General features: G+C 44.2%; 1 protein-coding gene across 7 annotated transcripts in view; it reads left to right on the forward strand.

The window, feature by feature from the left end:
• SHOC1 (shortage in chiasmata 1) overlaps nucleotides 1-20,992 on the forward strand; it is a 342,404-nt gene that overhangs the window by 279,450 nt on the left and 41,962 nt on the right. For all 7 annotated transcript variants that reach the window (XM_068234309.1, XM_068234308.1, XM_068234310.1 and 4 more), the window contains 4 exons: nucleotides 571-640; nucleotides 10,108-10,283; nucleotides 13,313-13,427; nucleotides 15,726-15,837. In XM_068234309.1, coding sequence (XP_068090410.1) covers nucleotides 571-640; nucleotides 10,108-10,283; nucleotides 13,313-13,427; nucleotides 15,726-15,837 — 473 coding nt within the window. The remainder of the gene's footprint in view (nucleotides 1-570; nucleotides 641-10,107; nucleotides 10,284-13,312; nucleotides 13,428-15,725; nucleotides 15,838-20,992) is intronic.

The following is a 20,992-nucleotide window of genomic DNA, read 5'->3' on the forward strand; positions in this document are numbered from 1 at the left end:
TGAATGTCTGTAGAGGTCAAGGAAAACATTTGTGCCTGGAGTAGTCTGCCATCATGTCATCTCTAAACATGACTGCCAGGGCAGTTTGTTACAATAAAACAAACTTACTATCTGATCACTGTAGTCAACCAGCTGCCATGCTTGGAATAACACTGACTGGTTTCCAATCAGTTTCTAGGCACTGTTTCCTGTACTCTGGTATGTCTTGGTAGTAGCACACAAGAGATCACCATGTACCTTTTTGGGTTAGGTTGCGTTCATCACAGCCCAAGCAGAAGTGAGGGGAGCCATTCACAGGCTGATATTAGCTTTCTTTGAGCCATATAGAGCCAAGCAGGAGGCAAACATAAGGTTGTTAGTGGAAAAGTCCCATTAACCACAGCAACAGCGACTCATCAATCTCAGCAATTTTACCCATTTTAAATGCATAATTACCTAAGACAGTACATTTATGCTATGTCATTCATGGCTGTGCAGTAACATCAATCTATCATGAAAATGACGCATGCAAGGCATAAATATTTAATATGTCAGATTTTACTTATTTACATTTTGAATTATGTTTTGCAGGTCTGCATTGTATTGCCTTGAGTTCCATAAGTGGAAATGCATTTGTGGACACAAAATATATTTTAAACAGGTCAGTAAATGCACCTAATTATAAGATTATTAGTAGGCAAAGGATGTCATAGTAGTACTATTTCTCTATATGCAATATTATGCATATATATGCAATATTATTTCATTAATGGCAGGCTGATGTCAGGCCTTAGTTAAAATAGTCTGGGAGTTTTAATTCAGTTGAAATGTTGTTAGGCACAGCTAGGCATAGATTGAACATTTAAATTCTTTGTTTGTTTTATGTTTCTAAGACAGGCCTCAATACACTAAGCATTACCACATTTGGTAATGAACAAAACAGCAGATTTGACCAAACAGTTTAAAACAAAAAATTCACTAAGCCCCTTACAGCATAGAAAAGTAAAATTACCGACCAGTGAGGTAAATTACCGACTTGTTTGGTAAATACCTCAATACGTGTCAGTAAATGTCTACTCACAAAAATGTCAGCATTCGGTAAGACATGTTAAATTGTTCGGTATTTAAAACCAGCTCTGAGCTGTTGGTAACTTACAATCAGACATGCAGTGAAAGTGACAGAAAGTAGCATACAGCTAATAGGAAGAACTTCCCTGTCCTGCTACTCACTCCATTGGTGCCGATACACTTCCCAGCAGGACATCACATTTAAAGAGAAACTGAAGCGAGAATAAATCTCGCTTCAGTGCTTATATTCAGCAGGGGCATGTGTGCCCCTGCTAAAACGCCGCTATCCCGCGGCTAAATGGGGGTCCCTTACCCTCCAAATCCCCCCCTGCAAAATCTATGACCAACTTGGTCGTAGATTTTGCTGCTGTTGAGGCAGGGCTAACGGCTGCAGCCCTGCCTTTCAGCGCCGTCTATCAACGGCGCATCGCCGCCTCTCCCCCGCCCCTCTTAGCGAAGGAAGACTGAGCGGGGGAGAGGCGGAGATACACGCTGACAGACGCGCGTGAGGCAGGGCTGCAGCGGTTAGCCCTGCCTCAATCAGGAAGAGATCCCCGGGACTTCAAGAGGGGATTTTGGAGGTAAGGTTCCCCCGTTTAGCCACGTGATAGTGGCGTTTTAGCAGGGGCAAACATGCCCCTGCTGAATATAAGCTCTGAAGCGAGTTTTATTCTCGCTTCAGAGTCTCTTTAACAAATGTAACAAATTACAGATACAGGAGAAGAAATATAAGCCCTACCCCGAAAGTAAGCCCCAGCAACAGTAAGGGGAAAAAGTATGGCAACTTGTGTTAATACTGGAGCTGATGGTCTCGTGGGCGGGACCATGGCTCCATCATTGGGCTAATCATTGTACTTACTGCTATTCAGCGAGTGCAGTGATTGGCCCAATAACAGAAGACATCCGAGGACACGGGACAGTGCAGCCTGGAGCAAGGGGTAAGAGGAGGATGCTGGGCGACATCGGAGGACACAGGGGACACCAGGAGGACATGGGGACAGTGGAAGACACAGCAGAAGACACGGAGGACATGGGGGAAACGGGACACAGGAGGACATGGGATAGAGGAGGACATGGGTACAGAGGGAGACACCAGGAGGACACTAAGGGTACAAGGGGGGCACATGGACACACAAGAGGGGATCCAGCAGAGGAAGAGGTAGCACAGTTGGGAATGTAGGAGGACACACAGCACAGGCACCTGTGTGTTCATAGAAATATTAGACATCCCCTGAAAATAAGCCCTAGCACATTTTTTTGCAGCAAAAAATAATATAATTATTTATTATATATTATTTTGGGGAAAACACGGGTAATATTGAGGGTACTTCTGGCTACCTAATACTAAGGGGCACCTGTAACTACCTATGACAGGCAAGGGAAGAAAGGGAGAAGTGACAGCTGGAACAGCCAGCACACTTGTGGAGCAGTTTGGTGGGGGTTGTAGGTTCATGGAGGACGAAGTCTAAGGTGCCAGGACATCTGTTCCAATAGGCTCCTATGAGGTAAATACGGGCCTGAGAGCAAAGCTATCCCCGCAGCTCGGAAGTCTCAGCTGCTTTCTGAGTGAAGTGCAGTTCAACTGCTGCCAGTGCAGTATCTTCAGTGCAGGTATCAGTGCAGCAGCGTGAGCCTGAGAACAACTCTCTCTCCCCTACTGCACAATTACCGAAGACTTCTTTCAGTAACTTATCGTGAAAATTCCACATGTGGGAAAAACGTAGCGAATTCGAAAGAAAGGTCTGAAATCCAGCATTCTGTATTTCACCAAATACAGGATTATTACCAAACAGCCCTTAAGGCTATTTGCACACCAAGACGTTGCGTTGCTGGATGGTGTAATGGTTAAGGGCTCTGCCTCTGACGCAGGAGACCAGGGTTCGAATCTCGGCTCTGCCTGTTCAGTAAGCCAGCACCTATTCAGTAGGAGACCTTTGGCAAGTCTCCCTAACACTGCTACTGCCTATAGAGCGCGCCCTAGTGGCTGCTGCTCTGGCGCTTTGAGTCCGCCAGGAGAAAAGCGCGATATAAATGTTATTTGTCTTGTCTTGTCTTGTCTAGGTGCTACGTTAAGGTTGCATAACGTGCACCTAATGCAACGTATGGTGTTGCGGGAGAGGACGGTAGAGTGAGCCGCGTTAGGTGGCTCTATCTGTATAAGGTCTCCCAGAGTGGCGCTGATTGCCGGCGGGACCACGTGATGTGGAGCGAGACACTCCGCATCACGTGGTCCCGCTGGCCAATCAGCGGCCGCCAGTGCAGTGAATATTAAGTAGCCATGTGCGCGGCTACTGTAGCTGCATCTCCCCGCCTCCTCTCCGCCCCCCACTGAGCATGTGCAAACAGTCTAACGCGGCTATAGCATGCTGCACTTTCAGCAGAACGTGCAGCGTTACATGTAACGCAACGTGGGCTGAGTGAACAGCCCACTTGTGTTACATTGCTGTGCGTTGGGGAAGCGTTACAGGCGCACTAACGTGCGCCTGTAACGTCTTAGTGTGTAAGCAGCCTAAAGGAAACCTTAACTGAATGGGGGGTAAAGAGTTTCACTTACCTGGGGCTATTACAAGCTCCCTGCAGCAGTCCTGTGCCCTCGGAGCCGCTCTGGAATCCTCCGGTCCCCCGCTGTCACTTAGTTTCGTTTTGGACGACTCACCAGTCGGCCGGCCGCCATGCGTATTATTGGACGTATTCTTTACTGCAATTAGCTATTGCGGACCGCAATGCATACAAAAATACGCGTTGCCGCATGCGTAGATATGCGGCAACGTGTATTTTTGTACGCGTTGTGGTCCGCAACAGCGCTAATTGCAGTAGGGAATGCGTCCAATAATACGCATGGCGGCCGACCGAGTAAGTGAAACTCTTTACCCCCCGGCCCCGTTCAGTTAAGGTTCCCTTTAATGACTGAGGCTATAGTATACTTTTCATTTCCATTTTTCATACCCTGGTGTTGCTAAATATTACTCGGAATGTCATCACGTCTAATTGAAATATTGAGTTTAGAATTTAGCCTAATTTCACCCTTTGGCATTAGAAAATTAAATGAAGGTTAAAGTACATGACATAAACTTGAGTAATCCAGACAAATGTAAAAACTGCAGGTCAAAATGATTTGTAGTTTCACAACAGTCAGGCAAACAGCAGTCTCAATTTCAAAGGTGACTTTAAATTATAAGCATATTTGTAGTTGTAAATGTTAACATTAGACATTTTTTTCAAAATCCAAGCTCTAAGCATGTGGGGAATATCCAAGATTTCTTATCCTGATTTTGTTTTTTTTTACTTATCTGTCCCTGATTATCCTTATCAGTAAACGTTGGACTGAATTGCAAGTTTTTGTCTCACTGTGTTTCTGTCATGCTTCAGCAGGATAATATCTAACCCTAACCCTAACCTTGACACTTATCTCAAAGTTACTTTCCGTAGTTTATCACACTGTCACTCATAGTCAACTGTAGCAAGATCAGATGTTCTCTGATTACAAACTATTATCAGTTAATTAACCTCTGGTGTTTAAAAGGGTTCTCATGCCCTGTTGTCCTTCTTGCAAGGAAATATTTTCTGAATACTGTTTGTCAATAAACTATATGGGGCTGATTCACAAAGCTTAGCTTTTCTGTTAAATCATCTCACCTTACTTATCTTACTTATCAACTCACAATTTATCTCTGTTTTTAAATTACTTAAAGAGAAACTCTGACCAAGAATTGAACTTTATCCCAATCAGTAGCTGATACCCCCTTTTACATGAAAAATCTTTTCCTTTTCACAAACAGACCATCAGGGGGCGCTGTATGGCTGATATTGTGGTGAAACCCCTCCCACAAAGAAATTCTGAGTACGTACTCTTGGCAGTTTCCTGTCTGTGAACCCTGCTGCATTGTAGGAAATAGCTGTTTACAGTTGTTTCCAACTGCCAAAACAGCAAGCAGCAGCTACATCACTTGACAGCAGTAAAAATGTGACCATGTGATAAATGTCAGAATATAAATCAGGGATTTAATATATTTTACAATGGGCAAACACTGACTAAATCATTTATACATAATTATTGTAAAAATTATGCACTTTTTTTATTACATTATTTTCACTGGAGTTCCTCTTTAACTCATTTGTATCTCTCATTATCTAACTTAACTCATGGTTTATCTCTCCTTAACTGACTTGAGGTGCATACACACCTGATCCACTAGGGCGACATCGCCGGGGCGGCCTGTACAGAAGTGTGTCAGCTATGCAGCTGACAACACTTTCTGTTGCTATGTGGGGGTGGGGGAGTAATGCAGAGGCACGTGCATTATGTCACATGGCAGGCAGGGAAGAGGCGCACACAATGCAATCAGCTGTTGCAGGGTTGAATTGATCCGCCGGGTGGATCGCTTGCAGGTTGAGGGTCGGTGGCCACATAGACAACAGTTTAGTTGGCTGAAATTATAATTTCTGGTCATCTCAACAAAAAACCTGAAGTGTGTATAGGTGTTCCCCAATATATTCTCTCTGCATTTTAAAGATGAGTTAGAACTTTTGTCAGTTTTAGGCTGGGACCACACTACTCATAGCACGACTTTGTTGGAAGTCGTCTGGCTTGAAGGCATACCCATGAGAGGTGCTCGGAGTCCCTTTAAGGACCATCTCAGAATCACTTTCTGTACTGTCAATTACTTGTTGTTTTCTGTGCCTTTATTAATCGGCGAGCCTGGTCATGGCAAATTCTATTTTAAAAATGCAATCATGGCAGAGTGCGCTCCACCCCCTTAAAATAAAAATAAACGAAAAATGCAAATATTCCAAAAAGTCACTCTAAATATTCTAACCACAGATCTCATGCCTCTATATCTCCATATTGATTACTTCAAACCATAGTTCAAACCAAGATGCACTCTAGTATACGACAGTCTTAAGGTCCATGCCCATGACACAATTTTTTTGGGCAACGTTTTTGAGCCGAATTATCGCTTTTGCAATATTGCACAACATTGTTTAACGAAAATGATGTTTAATGATCGTCATGTGGGCTCACTGATTGTCATGGTGGACAAGCGATCGCTGAGATGTCCATTGACTCCCATGCAAATGATCATGATTGTTTAAACGATCATTCGCTCCACAACGTTCCCTTGGCATTTACAAAATCAGTGAAGATACAACGGGGAACGATCATTTGTCAGCACTGTTTCCCGACACTTCTTCACATGGGTACTTAGCTTAAAGAGACACTGAAGCGAAAAAAAAATGATGATATTATGATTTGTATGTGTAGTACAGCTAATAAATAAAACATTAAGATCAGATATATCAGTCTAATTGTTTCCAGTACAGGAAGAGTTAAGAAACTGTAGTTGTTATCTCTATGCAAAAAAGCCATTAATCTGTACGACTTTCAAAGTGGTGGAGATGGCTGTTATCTGACTTTTATTATCTCAAGTGGTATTGAACTATTTACTTTTCCTCTGACAGAGAGAGGTCATTAGTTCACAGACTGCTCTGAAAGAATAATTTTGAATGCTGAGTGTTGTGTAATCTGCACATATTAGAGAATGATGCAATGTTAGAAAAAACACTGTATACCTGAAAATAAAAATATGAGGATATTTTCTTTGCTGCTAATCTTCTAGTAATTAAGGTGCCCATACACTCGTCAGATTGGCAGCAGATAGATAAGAAATGCATCTGATGATCTATCTGATGCGTTTTTAGAACATTTTTTACCAGGATAGAATTCCAATAGATTTCAGTTTGAAATCTATTGAAATTCGATCTGATGGCATTTTTTTTGCCATCAGATTTCCATTAAGGCCAATGCAAACTGATAAGCAATCTCATCAGATCGACCTAAATTTTCCATCCAGCCAGCTCGATGGAAATCCATCGAAATCGATCGAAATCGGCCATCGATCGGTCGATTGGCCAACCGATTTGCAAACGATCGATCGGGATCGATCGGTCGGCCAGAAAATCGGCTGAGTGTATGGGCCCCTTTATTCATAGTACACAACCAATTCACTATATCATATATTTTTTTTCGCTTCAGTGTCTCTTTAAGGCCCTTATTCAGCTCATGTTTTCTCCTAGTTGATATTGTTACTTTCTCAATAAAAAGTTACCAGCAAGCAAGAAAATGCTTTCATTTTTACAGTACTTTTTCCACTTACTCTGTGGTACTTTTTCAGATGCAGAGTGCTGAAGAGTTATTTTAAACCGAAGATGAAAAAATATCTTGTAGGAGAAAACTTAGACTCCAGCAGCAGTACAGAAGTAGTGACCTCACATATACCAAGATTAATATCAGTAGCATAATATAATACTGTAGACATAGGAGGATCAGGCACAGCATTAGCATAGCAACCTAGTGGACGGCAGAGAAATAGCAGCAGCACAGGATCAGAAACAGCTCCGGCATTGCAGCCTAGTGGAGAGCAGAGAAATAGCAGCAGCAGCAGCAGCACGGGATCAGAAACAGCTCCAGGATAGCAGCCTAGTGGAGAGCAGAGAAATAGCAGCAGCAGCAGCAGCACGGGATCAGAAACAGCTCCAGGATAGCAGCCTAGTGGAGAGCAGAGAAATAGCAGCAGCAGCAGCACGGGATCAGAAACAGCTCCAGGATAGCAGCCTAGTGGAGAGCAGAGAAATAGCAGCAGCAGCACAGGATCAGAAACAGCTCCGACATTGCAGCCTAGTGGAGAGCAGAGAAATAGCAGCAGCACGGGATCAGAAACAGCTCCAGGATAGCAGCCTAGTGGAGAGCAGAGAAATAGCAGCAGCAGCACAGGATCAGAAACAGCTCCGACATTGCAGCCTAGTGGAGAGCAGAGAAATAGCAGCAGCAGCACAGGATCAGAAACAGCTCCGACATTGCAGCCTAGTGGAGAGCAGAGAAATAGCAGCAGCAGCACAGGATCAGAAACAGCTCCGGCATAGCAGCCTAGTGGAGAGCAGAGAAGCAGCAGCAGCAGCACAGGATCAGAAACAGCTCCAGGATAGCAGCCTAGTGGAGAGCAGAGAAGCAGCAGCAGCAGCACAGGATCAGAAACAGCTCCGGCATAGCAGCCTAGTGGAGAGCAGAGAAGCAGCAGCAGCAGCACAGGATCAGAAACAGCTCCAGGATAGCAGCCTAGTGGAGAGCAGAGAAGCAGCAGCAGCAGCACAGGATCAGAAACAGCTCCGACATAGCAGCCTAGTGGAGAGCAGAGAAATAGCAGCAGCAGCACAGGATCAGAAACAGCTCCGGCATAGCAGCCTAGTGGAGAGCAGAGAAATAGCAGCAGCAGCACAGGATCAGAAACAGCTCCGACATTGCAGCCTAGTGGAGAGCAGAGAAGCAGCAGCAGCAGCACAGGATCAGAAACAGCTCCGACATTGCAGCCTAGTGGAGAGCAGAGAAGCAGCAGCAGCAGCACAGGATCAGAAACAGCTCCGACATTGCAGCCTAGTGGAGAGCAGAGAAGCAGCAGCACAGGATCAGAAACAGCTCCAGGATAGCAGCCTAGTGGAGAGCAGAGAAGCAGCAGCAGCAGCACAGGATCAGAAACAGCTCCGGCATAGCAGCCTAGTGGAGAGCAGAGAAGCAGCAGCAGCAGCACAGGATCAGAAACAGCTCCAGGATAGCAGCCTAGTGGAGAGCAGAGAAGCAGCAGCAGCAGCACAGGATCAGAAACAGCTCCGACATTGCAGCCTAGTGGAGAGCAGAGAAGCAGCAGCAGCAGCACAGGATCAGAAACAGCTCCGACATTGCAGCCTAGTGGAGAGCAGAGAAGCAGCAGCACAGGATCAGAAACAGCTCCAGGATAGCAGCCTAGTGGAGAGCAGAGAAGCAGCAGCAGCAGCACAGGATCAGAAACAGCTCCGGCATAGCAGCCTAGTGGAGAGCAGAGAAGCAGCAGCAGCAGCACAGGATCAGAAACAGCTCCAGGATAGCAGCCTAGTGGAGAGCAGAGAAGCAGCAGCAGCAGCACAGGATCAGAAACAGCTCCGACATTGCAGCCTAGTGGAGAGCAGAGAAATAGCAGCAGCAGCACAGGATCAGAAACAGCTCCGGCATAGCAGCCTAGTGGAGAGCAGAGAAATAGCAGCAGCAGCACAGGATCAGAAACAGCTCCGACATTGCAGCCTAGTGGAGAGCAGAGAAGCAGCAGCAGCAGCACAGGATCAGAAACAGCTCCGACATTGCAGCCTAGTGGAGAGCAGAGAAGCAGCAGCAGCAGCACAGGATCAGAAACAGCTCCGACATTGCAGCCTAGTGGAGAGCAGAGAAGCAGCAGCACAGGATCAGAAACAGCTCCAGGATAGCAGCCTAGTGGAGAGCAGAGAAGCAGCAGCAGCAGCACAGGATCAGAAACAGCTCCGGCATAGCAGCCTAGTGGAGAGCAGAGAAGCAGCAGCAGCAGCACAGGATCAGAAACAGCTCCGACATTGCAGCCTAGTGGAGAGCAGAGAAGCAGCAGCAGCAGCAGCACAGGATCAGAAACAGCTCCGACATTGCAGCCTAGTGGAGAGCAGAGAAGCAGCAGCACAGGATCAGAAACAGCTCCGGCATAGCAGCCTAGTGGAGAGCAGAGAAATAGCAGCAGCACAGGATCAGAAACAGCTCCGACATTGCAGCCTAGTGGAGAGCAGAGAAATAGCAGAAAATTATACAGTGTAAAAACTAGTCTGTTTTAATACTGAAAATTGTAGAAAATATTTGTCTGCAATTGCATCTGCAATTCCTGAACGAGCATCGCTCCCTGAATGAGAATTGCAAACAGAATTGTGGCAAAAAATTTTGCAGCAATTTTTCAGTGTGAAACGGCCCTAAGCGATCTGAATAAACTTGGGTATCTATATAAGGAAAGGGGGGGGAGGGGTGTCTTCAACTAAGGAAATACAAAAACCCTCTAGCTCTGCATGCCAGTAGTAAACATGATTCCTCCCATGCTGCATAAGGGACTTTTTCTATACCACACTGACTCTTTTTTGCTTATCTCTTTTCCTCATAATACACACTGTTTTTCTTTGTTTTGTGAAAAAAAAATCTTCTTACAGGTCCTCTTTAAACTCTTCTGTTGTATGATTTTACAGTTTCGAAAAATATTCCTGCATCATAGTAAACAACCAATACATTGGGAGTCAGTTTCCTTGGGCTTACTTTTCTGTTGTCATTGAATATGACTGCACTGACTTCTGGATGAAACAGTGTCAGGACCTGAATATTCCACACATGAGTCTAAAAGCAACCCTGTCAGATTGTCTTCTGAGTAAGTCATATTTTACTTCCTATAAGTACTGCACATTCATCTGTATTTTCAAGTTTGGGAATTCATAGTTTATAATAATTTACAGTACATAATTATTTATTCACTGACAAAAATTATCCAAACATGCATATGTGGCAAAGAATTCGAACCTCTAGGATTATCAGTTCATTGTAAGGGGAAAGTACAGTCACGTGTTTCAGCCAACTGGTAGATAATCAGGTGTGAGTGTGGAAGGTCCTGCCTTATTTAAAGGATCACTATCCCTATAAATGATATAATATAAAATACATTCATATGCGTACATTCAAGAAAAACATTCTTCCCAGAGTAAAATGCACTATAATACATTTTTCCTATGTCACTGTCACCTATAATATTTTTTTTCATATGACACTGTAACCTGCAGTACCCAATACAGTATTAGTTTGACAGATCTGACAGGATTTTGACTAGTTCATCCCCTAATGGGGGATTCTCAGTTTTTACTTCATTCTTTACAAAAGCACTCCATGTAAAGGATTCATTCAAAGATGTTGTCTGACCTCCCTATTGCTTGTACACTGTTTTGGCAGTTAAACTGAGCAACTGCTGTTTAATAAGTGCTTTTGAGAATAAAGAAACCCTGAGATTCTCCCCATGAGGAGCTGGATTAGTGCAAAACCTGTTGGACCTGTCAGATTTATACTACCTACTGTAAGTTACAGCAGCACAGGAAACAAATACAGTTATGGTGCGTTTTATTCTGGAACTAATGTACATTTTATGAAGCCGGGATTTTCACTATCCAAGTTGTCACAATTTGTGAAACCTGTCATGATTTGAGCAAGGAACGTTTCTGTGGCCCTCCAAAACCTTACTAGCCAAGGTGGAAACAGTTTCAAAACAATTTCTAAAGAGTTGGAACTCCACTGGTCCACTCTCAGGCAGAGCTTGTACAAATGGATAAATTATAGCACAATTATTACCCTGCCAAAGGAAGGCTGAGCAACAAGGATCAGACCAGGAGCCAGGTCTGCAATACTCTGGGAGGTGTCAGCAAATCTTAAACTACATCTAAGGAGCCGATTCTCATTTCCATTAGCGAATGTTAGTGCTCATAAGTGTTCCATAAGAACAATGCACAACAGTGGTGTGCATAGCAAGTCTGCAAGTAGCAAACTGCTACTATCCAAAATGAATGAAAGAAATGCAAACCCTGCAGCATCAGAACATTATTCTCAGTATCATGGTTTGAGCTTGTTTTGTTGTCTGTGGATCAGGTTGGCTTGCTATTAGTTCTAAACAGGGGTGCCTCTAGCCATTTTGTCACTCCAGGCGAGAAAACCTGTGGTGCACCCCCCCCCCCAAAAAAAAATAATCGTAATGCAGCAGCATTTCACTAGAAAATAATCGTAATGCAGCAGCCTTTCAACAAAAATAATCGTAATGCAGAAGCGTTTCAACAGAAAGTAATCGTATTGCAGCAGCGTTTCACCCAAAAATAATCGTAATGCGGCAATGTTTTACCAGAAAATAATCATAATGCGGCAGTGTTTCACCACAAATTATGCAATGCGGGCAGTGTTTCACCAGAAAATACACATAGGCAGGGCTCCACTTTCATGAGACACAAAGGGGGACACAAGGAGGCACAGGGGGACTGAATATGGCACACAGGGTGACATAGGGAGGCACAGGGGGACAGAAGGAGGCAAGAGGGTCAGAAGAAGTCACAAAGGAGGACATAAGGAGGCACAAGGGAATAGAAGGAGGCACACAGGGGGACACAAGGAGGCACATGGACAACAAAAGGAGGCACAATGGGGGACAGAATGAGATACAAAGGAGGACAGAAGGAGGCACAAGAGGACAGAAGGAGGTACACAGAGGGGCAGCGGGTGGTACAGGGGGACAGGGGGAGTGAAGGAGGCACACGGGGACAGAAGGAGGCACAAAGGGGGACAGATTGAGGCACAATGGGGGACAGATTGCGGCACAATGTGGGACAGATTAAAGCACAAAGGGAGACAAAAGGAGGCACAGGAGGAAATAAGGAGGCACAAAAAGTGGCAAAAGGAGGCACAGTGGGGGGCAGAAAAAACACAAAGGGGGCAAAGGGAGGCACAGGGAGACTGTAGGAGGCACAAAGGGGAACAGAAGGGTGCACAAAGGGGGACAGAAGAAGGTACAAAAGGGTTACAGAAAAAGGCAGAGGGGGATGTATGGGGGCACAGGGAGGCAGAAGGAGGCAGAGGGGGACTGACAAAGCCACAGGGAGACAGAAGAAGGCACAAAGGGGCACAGAAGGAGGCACAAGGGGACAGAGGAAGGCACAGAGGGCAGAGGTAGCATATGGGGACTGAAGAGGCACATGGAGACAGAATGAGGCACAAAGGGAGACAGAAGGAGGCACATGAGGACAGAAAGAGGCAGAGTGAGACTGAAGGAGGAACAGGGGGGCAGAGGTAGCACAGGGGGACAAAGAAAGGCACAAGGGGACATAAGGAGGCACAGGGGGACAGAAAGAAGCAGAGGTGGCACAGGGGGACTGAAGGAGGCACACGAAGACAGAAGGAGGCATAAAGGGAGACAGAAGGACAAACAGGGGGTCAGACACGGCCCAAGGGACTGAAGGAGGCACAAGGAGACACAAAAGGGACAGAAAGAGGCACAAAGGAAGGAGAGAGAGAATGTACAAGGCACAGAAGGACACAGTGGCAGCTGCCTGCAACTTACACTAAGCAGAACACCCATGGGGGGTGGGGCTTAGTCAGGGGGTTGTGGGTTCTGTCAGGGGCGTGGCTTAATCCAGCAACATGGCGCCCCCAGGACCAATGGCACTCCAGGCAATGGCCTGTACTGCCTATGCCTAGAGGCTCCCCTGGTTCTAAATTACATCATGCAGTACGTCAACAACCTTAGTTATAAAAGCAAAAAAAAATTAGATGAGTTCAGACCATTATTAGAGTAGGCGAGGCTAAGCATGAAACCTAAATGTTAGAATGATGTAGCGCTTAATGTTTACACTGTTTTTATTTTATTTTTTTAAGAAACGTCGTCAGTCTTTAACAAAGATCTGCTGCTGCACATACAAATTCCTTATGTTTTTCTGTCCTCGGAAGAACTTACCAACCACCCAGAAATATTGGAGGTGCTTGAGTCAAGGTAAAGCCATGATAAATGTTTTTTAAATAATATTGTTACAAGGGTGACAGGCACAGTTCATTTCCAATCCCCAAAAGATTACACTCATAGTCCACAGTAGGTAACAGCTTAAGTTACATACAATTGATAGTTTTTTTATAATTACAGTAAATTCTTTGGATTGCAAGTAACTTGGTTTAAGAGTGTTTTGCAAGACAAACAAAAAGTTTTAAAGCAGTAGGATCAGCCATACTATGCCAGGGAAAAAAACCACATATATAAGTAGATAAATACTTGATCTACTTACATAACACATGTATTATACTGTCCACATTTTGATTTCAGTGAATGTTATAAAGTAAATGACGAGAATTCTGTTCCTGGTGGGGGCCATGTCTTTTGCCCACAGTTAAGGCTAACTCGTGATGTCATTTCTGCCCTTTACTTTTTTTCTTGTCTCCTCCAATCGCTGAGTCACCTCAGCCTTGCTTGTAAACACAAGTGATTAGAGGATTAGGTTTCAGATAAGAAGCTGGCAGGGAAATAAAGGGAAGAGGAGGCATAAATTATAGATAAAAAGAACCCCCAGCATGCAATTCTTTGGCACGACTACTAAAGTGTCACTGTTCCTTAAGTATGTGATAACTCCAAATCATAACAGCAGAAAAAGTTTTGAAAGTTTTGAATGCAGGATTAGTATCTTTATCACTTAATACACTCAGGCCAGTTGCTGTTGAAAATTTGATTTTTATGGTGACGATACCGCTTTAATGACACTTTGACTTGATAAGCAAGCAATGTCTTGATATACAAGCACAGGATGTGTCACGTCATCACAACTGAGCCAATGGTTCTTCTCCCTTTGACACAGCAGGTTTGTAGTTAACTGTGCTTAATCTGAGTATAGGGACTGTACAATGTCACATTGCCGTGAAATCCTCAAAAGTGTCCAAATGCAAATTTCATTGGATAAGTTTCTTGTTAAAGGACCACTCCAGCCAAAATATTAAAATACCAGCCAGTCTCCCTACTCACTTGCACACTATTTTGTCAGATTTAGCAACTGCCATTCAAGAAATTATATTGAAATCAAAGAAAACCTTTAGACTCCCTTACAATGAGATGGGCGGGTCCAAAACCTGTTGGTTCTGCCAGATTTTAACAGCTTACTTTTTTCTCTAAAGTTGTCCTTTAAAGCCACATGGGCAACATCCATCAAAGGTGTGTACGCAGCTTTAAGCAATCTGCTGAGCTGGACAAAACATGACCAAGAGCTACTTTTGTGAGAGGTTCAAGAAGGAGCCCAAATGCTCTGGAAGATAGGTACTCACTGGTGCAGGATCTGGTCAGCTAAGACATAATGTACAGGGGAAATGGATCCAAAAGCTCAGTATAGTTCTAAAAGCCAGTATTCTTTATTGAAGACATCCACACAAAAGACATAGACATCCACAGGCTCAAACTGACGCATGCCGGGCTTAAGATGTGCCCTTAGTCATAGTTACAATGTGAGCTGTAACATCTCCTGCTAAGTCTTACATTGAGCAAAGAAGATGTTGAGCAAACATGAGAGAAGTATCAACCTTGGCGATCAGTATTGACTTCTAACATCTAAGTTAGCACCTCTGGGGTACCAGTCCGCACTTCTCCCACACTGACCTGGGACTCACTATCTCGCATCCCATCTCTTTTTAATTATGAGGCCCACCCTGAACCAAGATCAACCCTAGAAGGCTTTCAACTTTCCAGTTGTCCATGCTTTGTTAGAGTACTTTCATTTTATTTTGATCTGGTTGTCTGCATTTTAGCTACCATGTTTCCCCTAAAATAAGACCTCCCTGAAATTAAGCTTTAGCTTTTTATGTCAAGCAGGCTTGAAATATAAGCCATTCCCCAAAAATTAGACCTAGCTAAGGACACTATGTGTATGGGGAGGTGTGCAGTCTCTTACCGCACCTCCCTTGTGGCAGCGTCCCTCTCCGTTCGCGTGTAATTGCTCCGGTATCATAGCATGTCAGTGCTGGGTCCTTTGCACAGGAACATGACCGTGCTCCCCTATGTCACAATCAATGTGCACCAGACTCCCCCCTCGAAAATAAGCCCTAGTCCTTATTTTTCTCCCCAAAATAATATAAGACTTACATTTGCAGAAACACGGTAGTATCCCATGGTACAATTGCTGCAAGCAGATGCAAAACAGATGGAATGCATCCCACGCCTGAGAATCCGGGGCTTTTCAGTACTATAGTGCTTATGTTTTGTTAAAAATAAATACATATGCACCTCCTCTTATGCTGTTATTGGTTGGCTTTGTTACAGATATAACATGACATTTATTGAAAGAGAGTGTAGTCCATCTCTGCAGCTGTTTGGAAAGGCTAGTCACTTTGCTCTGATCACTGTGAATGAGTCAACTGTTATCATACTACAGGTATCTATTACCGGTATCTATTTTTTTTAATATTTATTTTATTATTAAAACTCAGATTCTTCATTTTCAGTATGTCAGCCTGTTTTTGACTTCCTGTAAAAGTGTTATATTTACGACCATTCTACACGGAATTTGTTTGTTTATTTGTGACAAGAATCTGGTTCGTTGAATCACTTCCCTGAATTGATTTACTAATGTTGGAGTAAGTGGAGAACAAAAGTGCATAGCACACCTAGCCTGAATCTGTTCAAAGATGTCTGCTATTAGGTGGCAAAAGCTTGAGCTGTTACCAGAGCCGTATTAGAATAAAGTGAGGATTGCTGAAAGGTTGGTAATTTAGAGTTTAAGAAGCACTGATTATAGAGAGAGGACAGGGTCGTAACAATAGACCCTGCAAGGGAAGCCTCTGCAGGGGGGCCCAGAAGCCACAGGGGGCCCATGGGGGGGAAAGTTTGAGAGACTGACAAACTAAGGGCATGGAGAGAAAAAAACGTATTCTGCTCTCGCACCATTGTTATATTGACTGCATGTGTCCACCACACAGATAAGGAATCATACACACTTTGGAATTTGTACACTGTCCCTGCTCCCTAGGGTTCGTAAAAAAACATCTGTCTCACACTACAGAAAAGTTCTGTTGACTTCATGTACAACCTTACAAACAAAGGAGTCACAGATTTAAAAAAAAGTTGTAGACTGTCCCTATTCAGCAATCACTCCAAAGAGATTCCTAGATTCGTATCACACACAGGCTAGTGACCTTATGGTGTCTGATTACTTTTACAACACAATGGAGTGGGTAATATTGATGTCTGACTGTCGCTGCCTCATTGAGAGCTTGTTGTCAAATACGGAGTCCAAGATCCTGTAATAGTATCAATCAGTGACATTCTGAATGTTTTGCCAAAGTTACAGTGAATACTATACTGTATCCTATGTTCAGCATGTCATTGTTGTTCCTCCATATAGCATGTGCTCTCATGTAGTAATATAATACGGCTGTGTGTGTATGTATATACTGGGCGCAGAGCTGCGACAAGAGACTTGTCAGCTGCAAGGGGCTGGAGGAAGCCCTGGGTAAGTAGATCTGGGGGTAGCATAGATTGCCTGACATTTTCTTTAAGTCTAAGTGTTTTTATCTGCATGGGGAAAACACATTGGTCCTCAGTTTTCCTGTGCAGAAAGCGAGGGAGGTGGGGGGGCCCCATCCAAAGTTTAGCAGGGGGGCCCAGTGATGTCTAGTTACGCCCCTGAGAGAGGATTTGGATGAGGCTCACACTTTTGGTTAGTACTAATAAATGGGGCCATAGAAGCTCTAATTGCATTGCTGGCATTGAGAATTGAAGTACTGTAATTTCAAAGTACAATGGTTGTGGTGGTAAAGGAAGGGGTTGTGGGGGAAGAGGCATAGCAGCTGAAGGAACAGGGTGAAAAATTTAATTCCAGGCATACCAGGTCCACTGGTAAATAAGGCTGGGGAAATAAACACAGAAAAGGCAAAGGGATGCTGCATTTAAAATGTTTGCTTGACATTTTATCAATGCCCTAGGGTAGGTGATTTTTCTTTTTCTTTTTTTTTTTGGTGTGTGTATTTTTATTTTACTATGAACATGGAGTGAAACTGAAGCTGTTTACACTAGAATTGATTACCTGTTTATTTCTCAAAATTTGTTATCGGTATCTACATCTCCTACCATTGGTAATATGTCACTATCTGATCACGCTCCGGTCTGGGTGAACCTTGCCCTAGGGGATATCAGACGTGGCCCTGCTCTATGGCGTCTAAATAACTCCTTAGTTAAAGATAAAACAGTTGCTCAGAAACTCAGGGGAGAATTGGAAGAATTCTTCAGGATTAATACTCAGGGTGATATATCACCTCTGGTGGTTTGGGAAACACACAAATGCTTTATGAGAGGCATCCTAATAAGAGAAGGTGCTAAGAGAAAGAGGATGAGAGAGAAAGAAATCAATGAGGAGTTAACCCGCATCAAAAATGTAGAGATTCAACACAAAAGGAATAGATTAGCGACCACTTTGGAAGCTCTTACCAAAGAGAGAACTTTTCTCAAAGACCTGCTCTTTCATAAAGTGCGCTACTCTGCAGATAGATGCAAGCGCACCTTTTATGAAAATGGCAACAAGTGTGGCTCCATGTTGGCTAGAGCCCTAAAAAAGCAACAAACCTCCAATTACATAGCAGGTATCAAGGATAAACGCTCTGTCCTATATCACAAATATGAAGATATCTCTAGAATCTTTAAGGAGTACTATGCAGGGTTATATAATCTGCCACCGCCCCAAGGATCCAAATCGAGATCTAATCACAGGGAAAAGATAATCTCTTGTCTTAAGGAAGCTAAAATGCCTTCCTTACCACAATCTGAATCTGAGGAGTTGGAAGACCCCTTTACACTTGATGAACTCTGACTGGCCCTATCACAGATCCCCTCGGGCAAATCACCTGGACCGGATGGGTTTACCCCGGAATACTATAAGACATTTGGGGGAGCTATATCAATGCATATGTTGACCGCTTTTAATGTAATAACTGAACTACCCCTGGAGAAGAACTGGTTCTCGACCCAGATGTTGGAATCCCATATCTCTGTGCTGCCCAAAGAGGGAAAGGACCCAGCTCTCTGTCAAAGCTATAGCCCTATATCACTTCTAAATGTAGACTTAACACTATACGCTAAAATTCTAGCTAATAGACTCTCCCCTCTACTACCCAAGTTGGTTTCCCCAGATCAGGTGGGTTTCATAATGGGAAGGGAGGATAGAGACAACACAATATATCCTTGCCCAACCTTTTAGCAGAATTCTCCACCTATGGACAGTTGTCTAATTTGTCTATAAACTATGATAAAAGCGAAGCACTTGGTGTTTTATTACCCGATGCCCTTAAGACTTTACTAAAAAGTAACTTCCGTTTTAAATGGCCCGCTCATTCTCTAAAATATTTAGGAGTCCAGATCACCCCTGACCCGAAAGACTTATTTTCAAAAAACTTTCTTCCTGCCTTGGAAAGGATTAAGGGAGATCTCCAGCGCTGGGACAAACCCCAGTTTTCTTGGTTTGGGCGAACAAACATAATAAAAATGACAGTAATGCCTCGCCTGCTCTATCTCTTTCAGACACTACCAGTCTTTATACCAGCCCAATATTTTAATAAGATTACACAGTTGTTCTCTAAATTTATATGGCGGGGTCGCAAACCTAGACTAAAGTATACACTTCAAATTGCTCCTAAAGAAATGGGAGGAACGGCTGTCCCATGCCCTCGCCTATACCATGCGGCGTCTGTCTTAATTAGAATTATAGACTGGCATAGACACATTGAACAAAAGATATGGGTAGGTGTAACGATTGGGTAATTATTTCCGTGGTCAGCGCACAGGATGCGCGCTGACACTGCGGAAATCCTCCACAAGCGTGTAATTTGACAGAACCCAGCTATGGTGCTATGCAACTGTAGAGGGAAATTCCCACCGGCAGATGGAGCTGTGGAGTGCAGACGAACACGGCCTCTGCACTGCCACAGATGCCAGATGGGAATTGTACGAGTTGAAGCAATGCAGGGCAAGATAGCCCTTAAAGAGAGAGAGCACAGAAACAGAATGTATGTGTGTCCACCAATCTAGTCCCCACCCAGCGATGGTGAACACACAACAACGGAATCGAAGTGGGAACGCAATCGCAAGAGTGGCGATTGCCATTAGTGACACAAGACCGAGTTAGAGCACAGTGTAGCAAGAACACCGCACTTATTCGCAACAGCGAACACGTTTAAGACACGATCACCGCGCGTTAGGCGCCCAGTGATAAGCGTGCCACCCTAACTAACCAACGTAACACAAACACGAAAAATAGAGAACGCGAACGCTTGCTAAACGGTTACCTCACCGAGCCTACAGCAAGCGTTCGTACCAGACAAGACAGACAGAAGGAGCAGCCAGCAGCAACCGCAGCTCTGGCCTACACTCCCAGGCAGAATACAGAAGGAACCACCGCCACTACCGCTAGGGCGAGTGCGATCCAAACAGACAGAACGATTTCCTGTCGACCACCGCTGGTGACAAGACAATCCCAACAGAAGGAGTAACCAGTAGCAACCGCAGCCGAGGTTATACTCCAAGATACAGACTAGACAGATCCACCGCCTCTAACGCTAGGGCAAATGCGATCTAAGTTCAAGACAGAACGATTCACTATCGCCAACCACTGGCGACAGTGCAATCGCACAGACAAGACAAGACAGAATAGGCAGTACAAATTATACACTAGCTGACTGCACTAAATAGGAATGCAAGGCGCACTCCCCAAGAATTAACTACACTAAGATAGCAATGGCTGACACTCTAGGTGAGTTAAGCAGGAACAAACCTTTATGGCCAGCAAGGAATTCTGGGAGCAAAAGGTATTTATACTGCAAGCCATCAAAGGAGGCAGCTAAGCAATTTGCATGACAAGGGTATGCAAATTTCTCACCAGCAGAGCAATTCTGAAACTTGCAAAGTGAAGACAGGTCTCTTTTCCAGAGACCTGCAGCACTCAGACCTAAATAATGAACAAACAGCTGTCTTCCCGTGCAGACAGCTGAGCAGATCATTACAGTAGGTATGGAAAATGAACTGATGTCTGACCGCCTCACTTTAGCCCCTTGGTCTGCACATTCGCTTAAAATAACTGAACCAGCGGCAGCACTAACCTCCTATACTATTAAGCTATTAGAGAAGTACAGATCTAATCCGCTGATATCTCCATGGCCTACCCCTCTCCTCCCTATCCTTGACAATCCACTTTTCCCCCCGGGCCTTCATGCTAGAGGTTACCCGGCGTGGCAAGTAGACCCACCTATCAGAGCACACCAACTTCTCATTAATGGGAGCTGGGTCCAGCTATCTGATTTACGCACACAGCTTAATACCTCTGATCTAGATATCTGGAGTTGGAACCAATTTACACATTTCATAAGGTCCCCAGGAACAAAGGAAAGCTTTAATAGATCTCTGTCTCCCTTTGAACATACTTGCCTAGGCAAAGGAATGATTAAGGGCGTGATATCTCTGGTATACTCCCTCCTGAATTTCTCTGAATCTTCGGCAGGTGCACTTAAATCTAAATGGGAATCTGATCTTGGAGAACAATTTAC

The sequence above is a fragment of the Hyperolius riggenbachi genome, chromosome 1, assembly GCF_040937935.1.
Source record: "Hyperolius riggenbachi isolate aHypRig1 chromosome 1, aHypRig1.pri, whole genome shotgun sequence".
Classification (NCBI taxonomy): Eukaryota; Metazoa; Chordata; class Amphibia; order Anura; family Hyperoliidae; genus Hyperolius; species Hyperolius riggenbachi.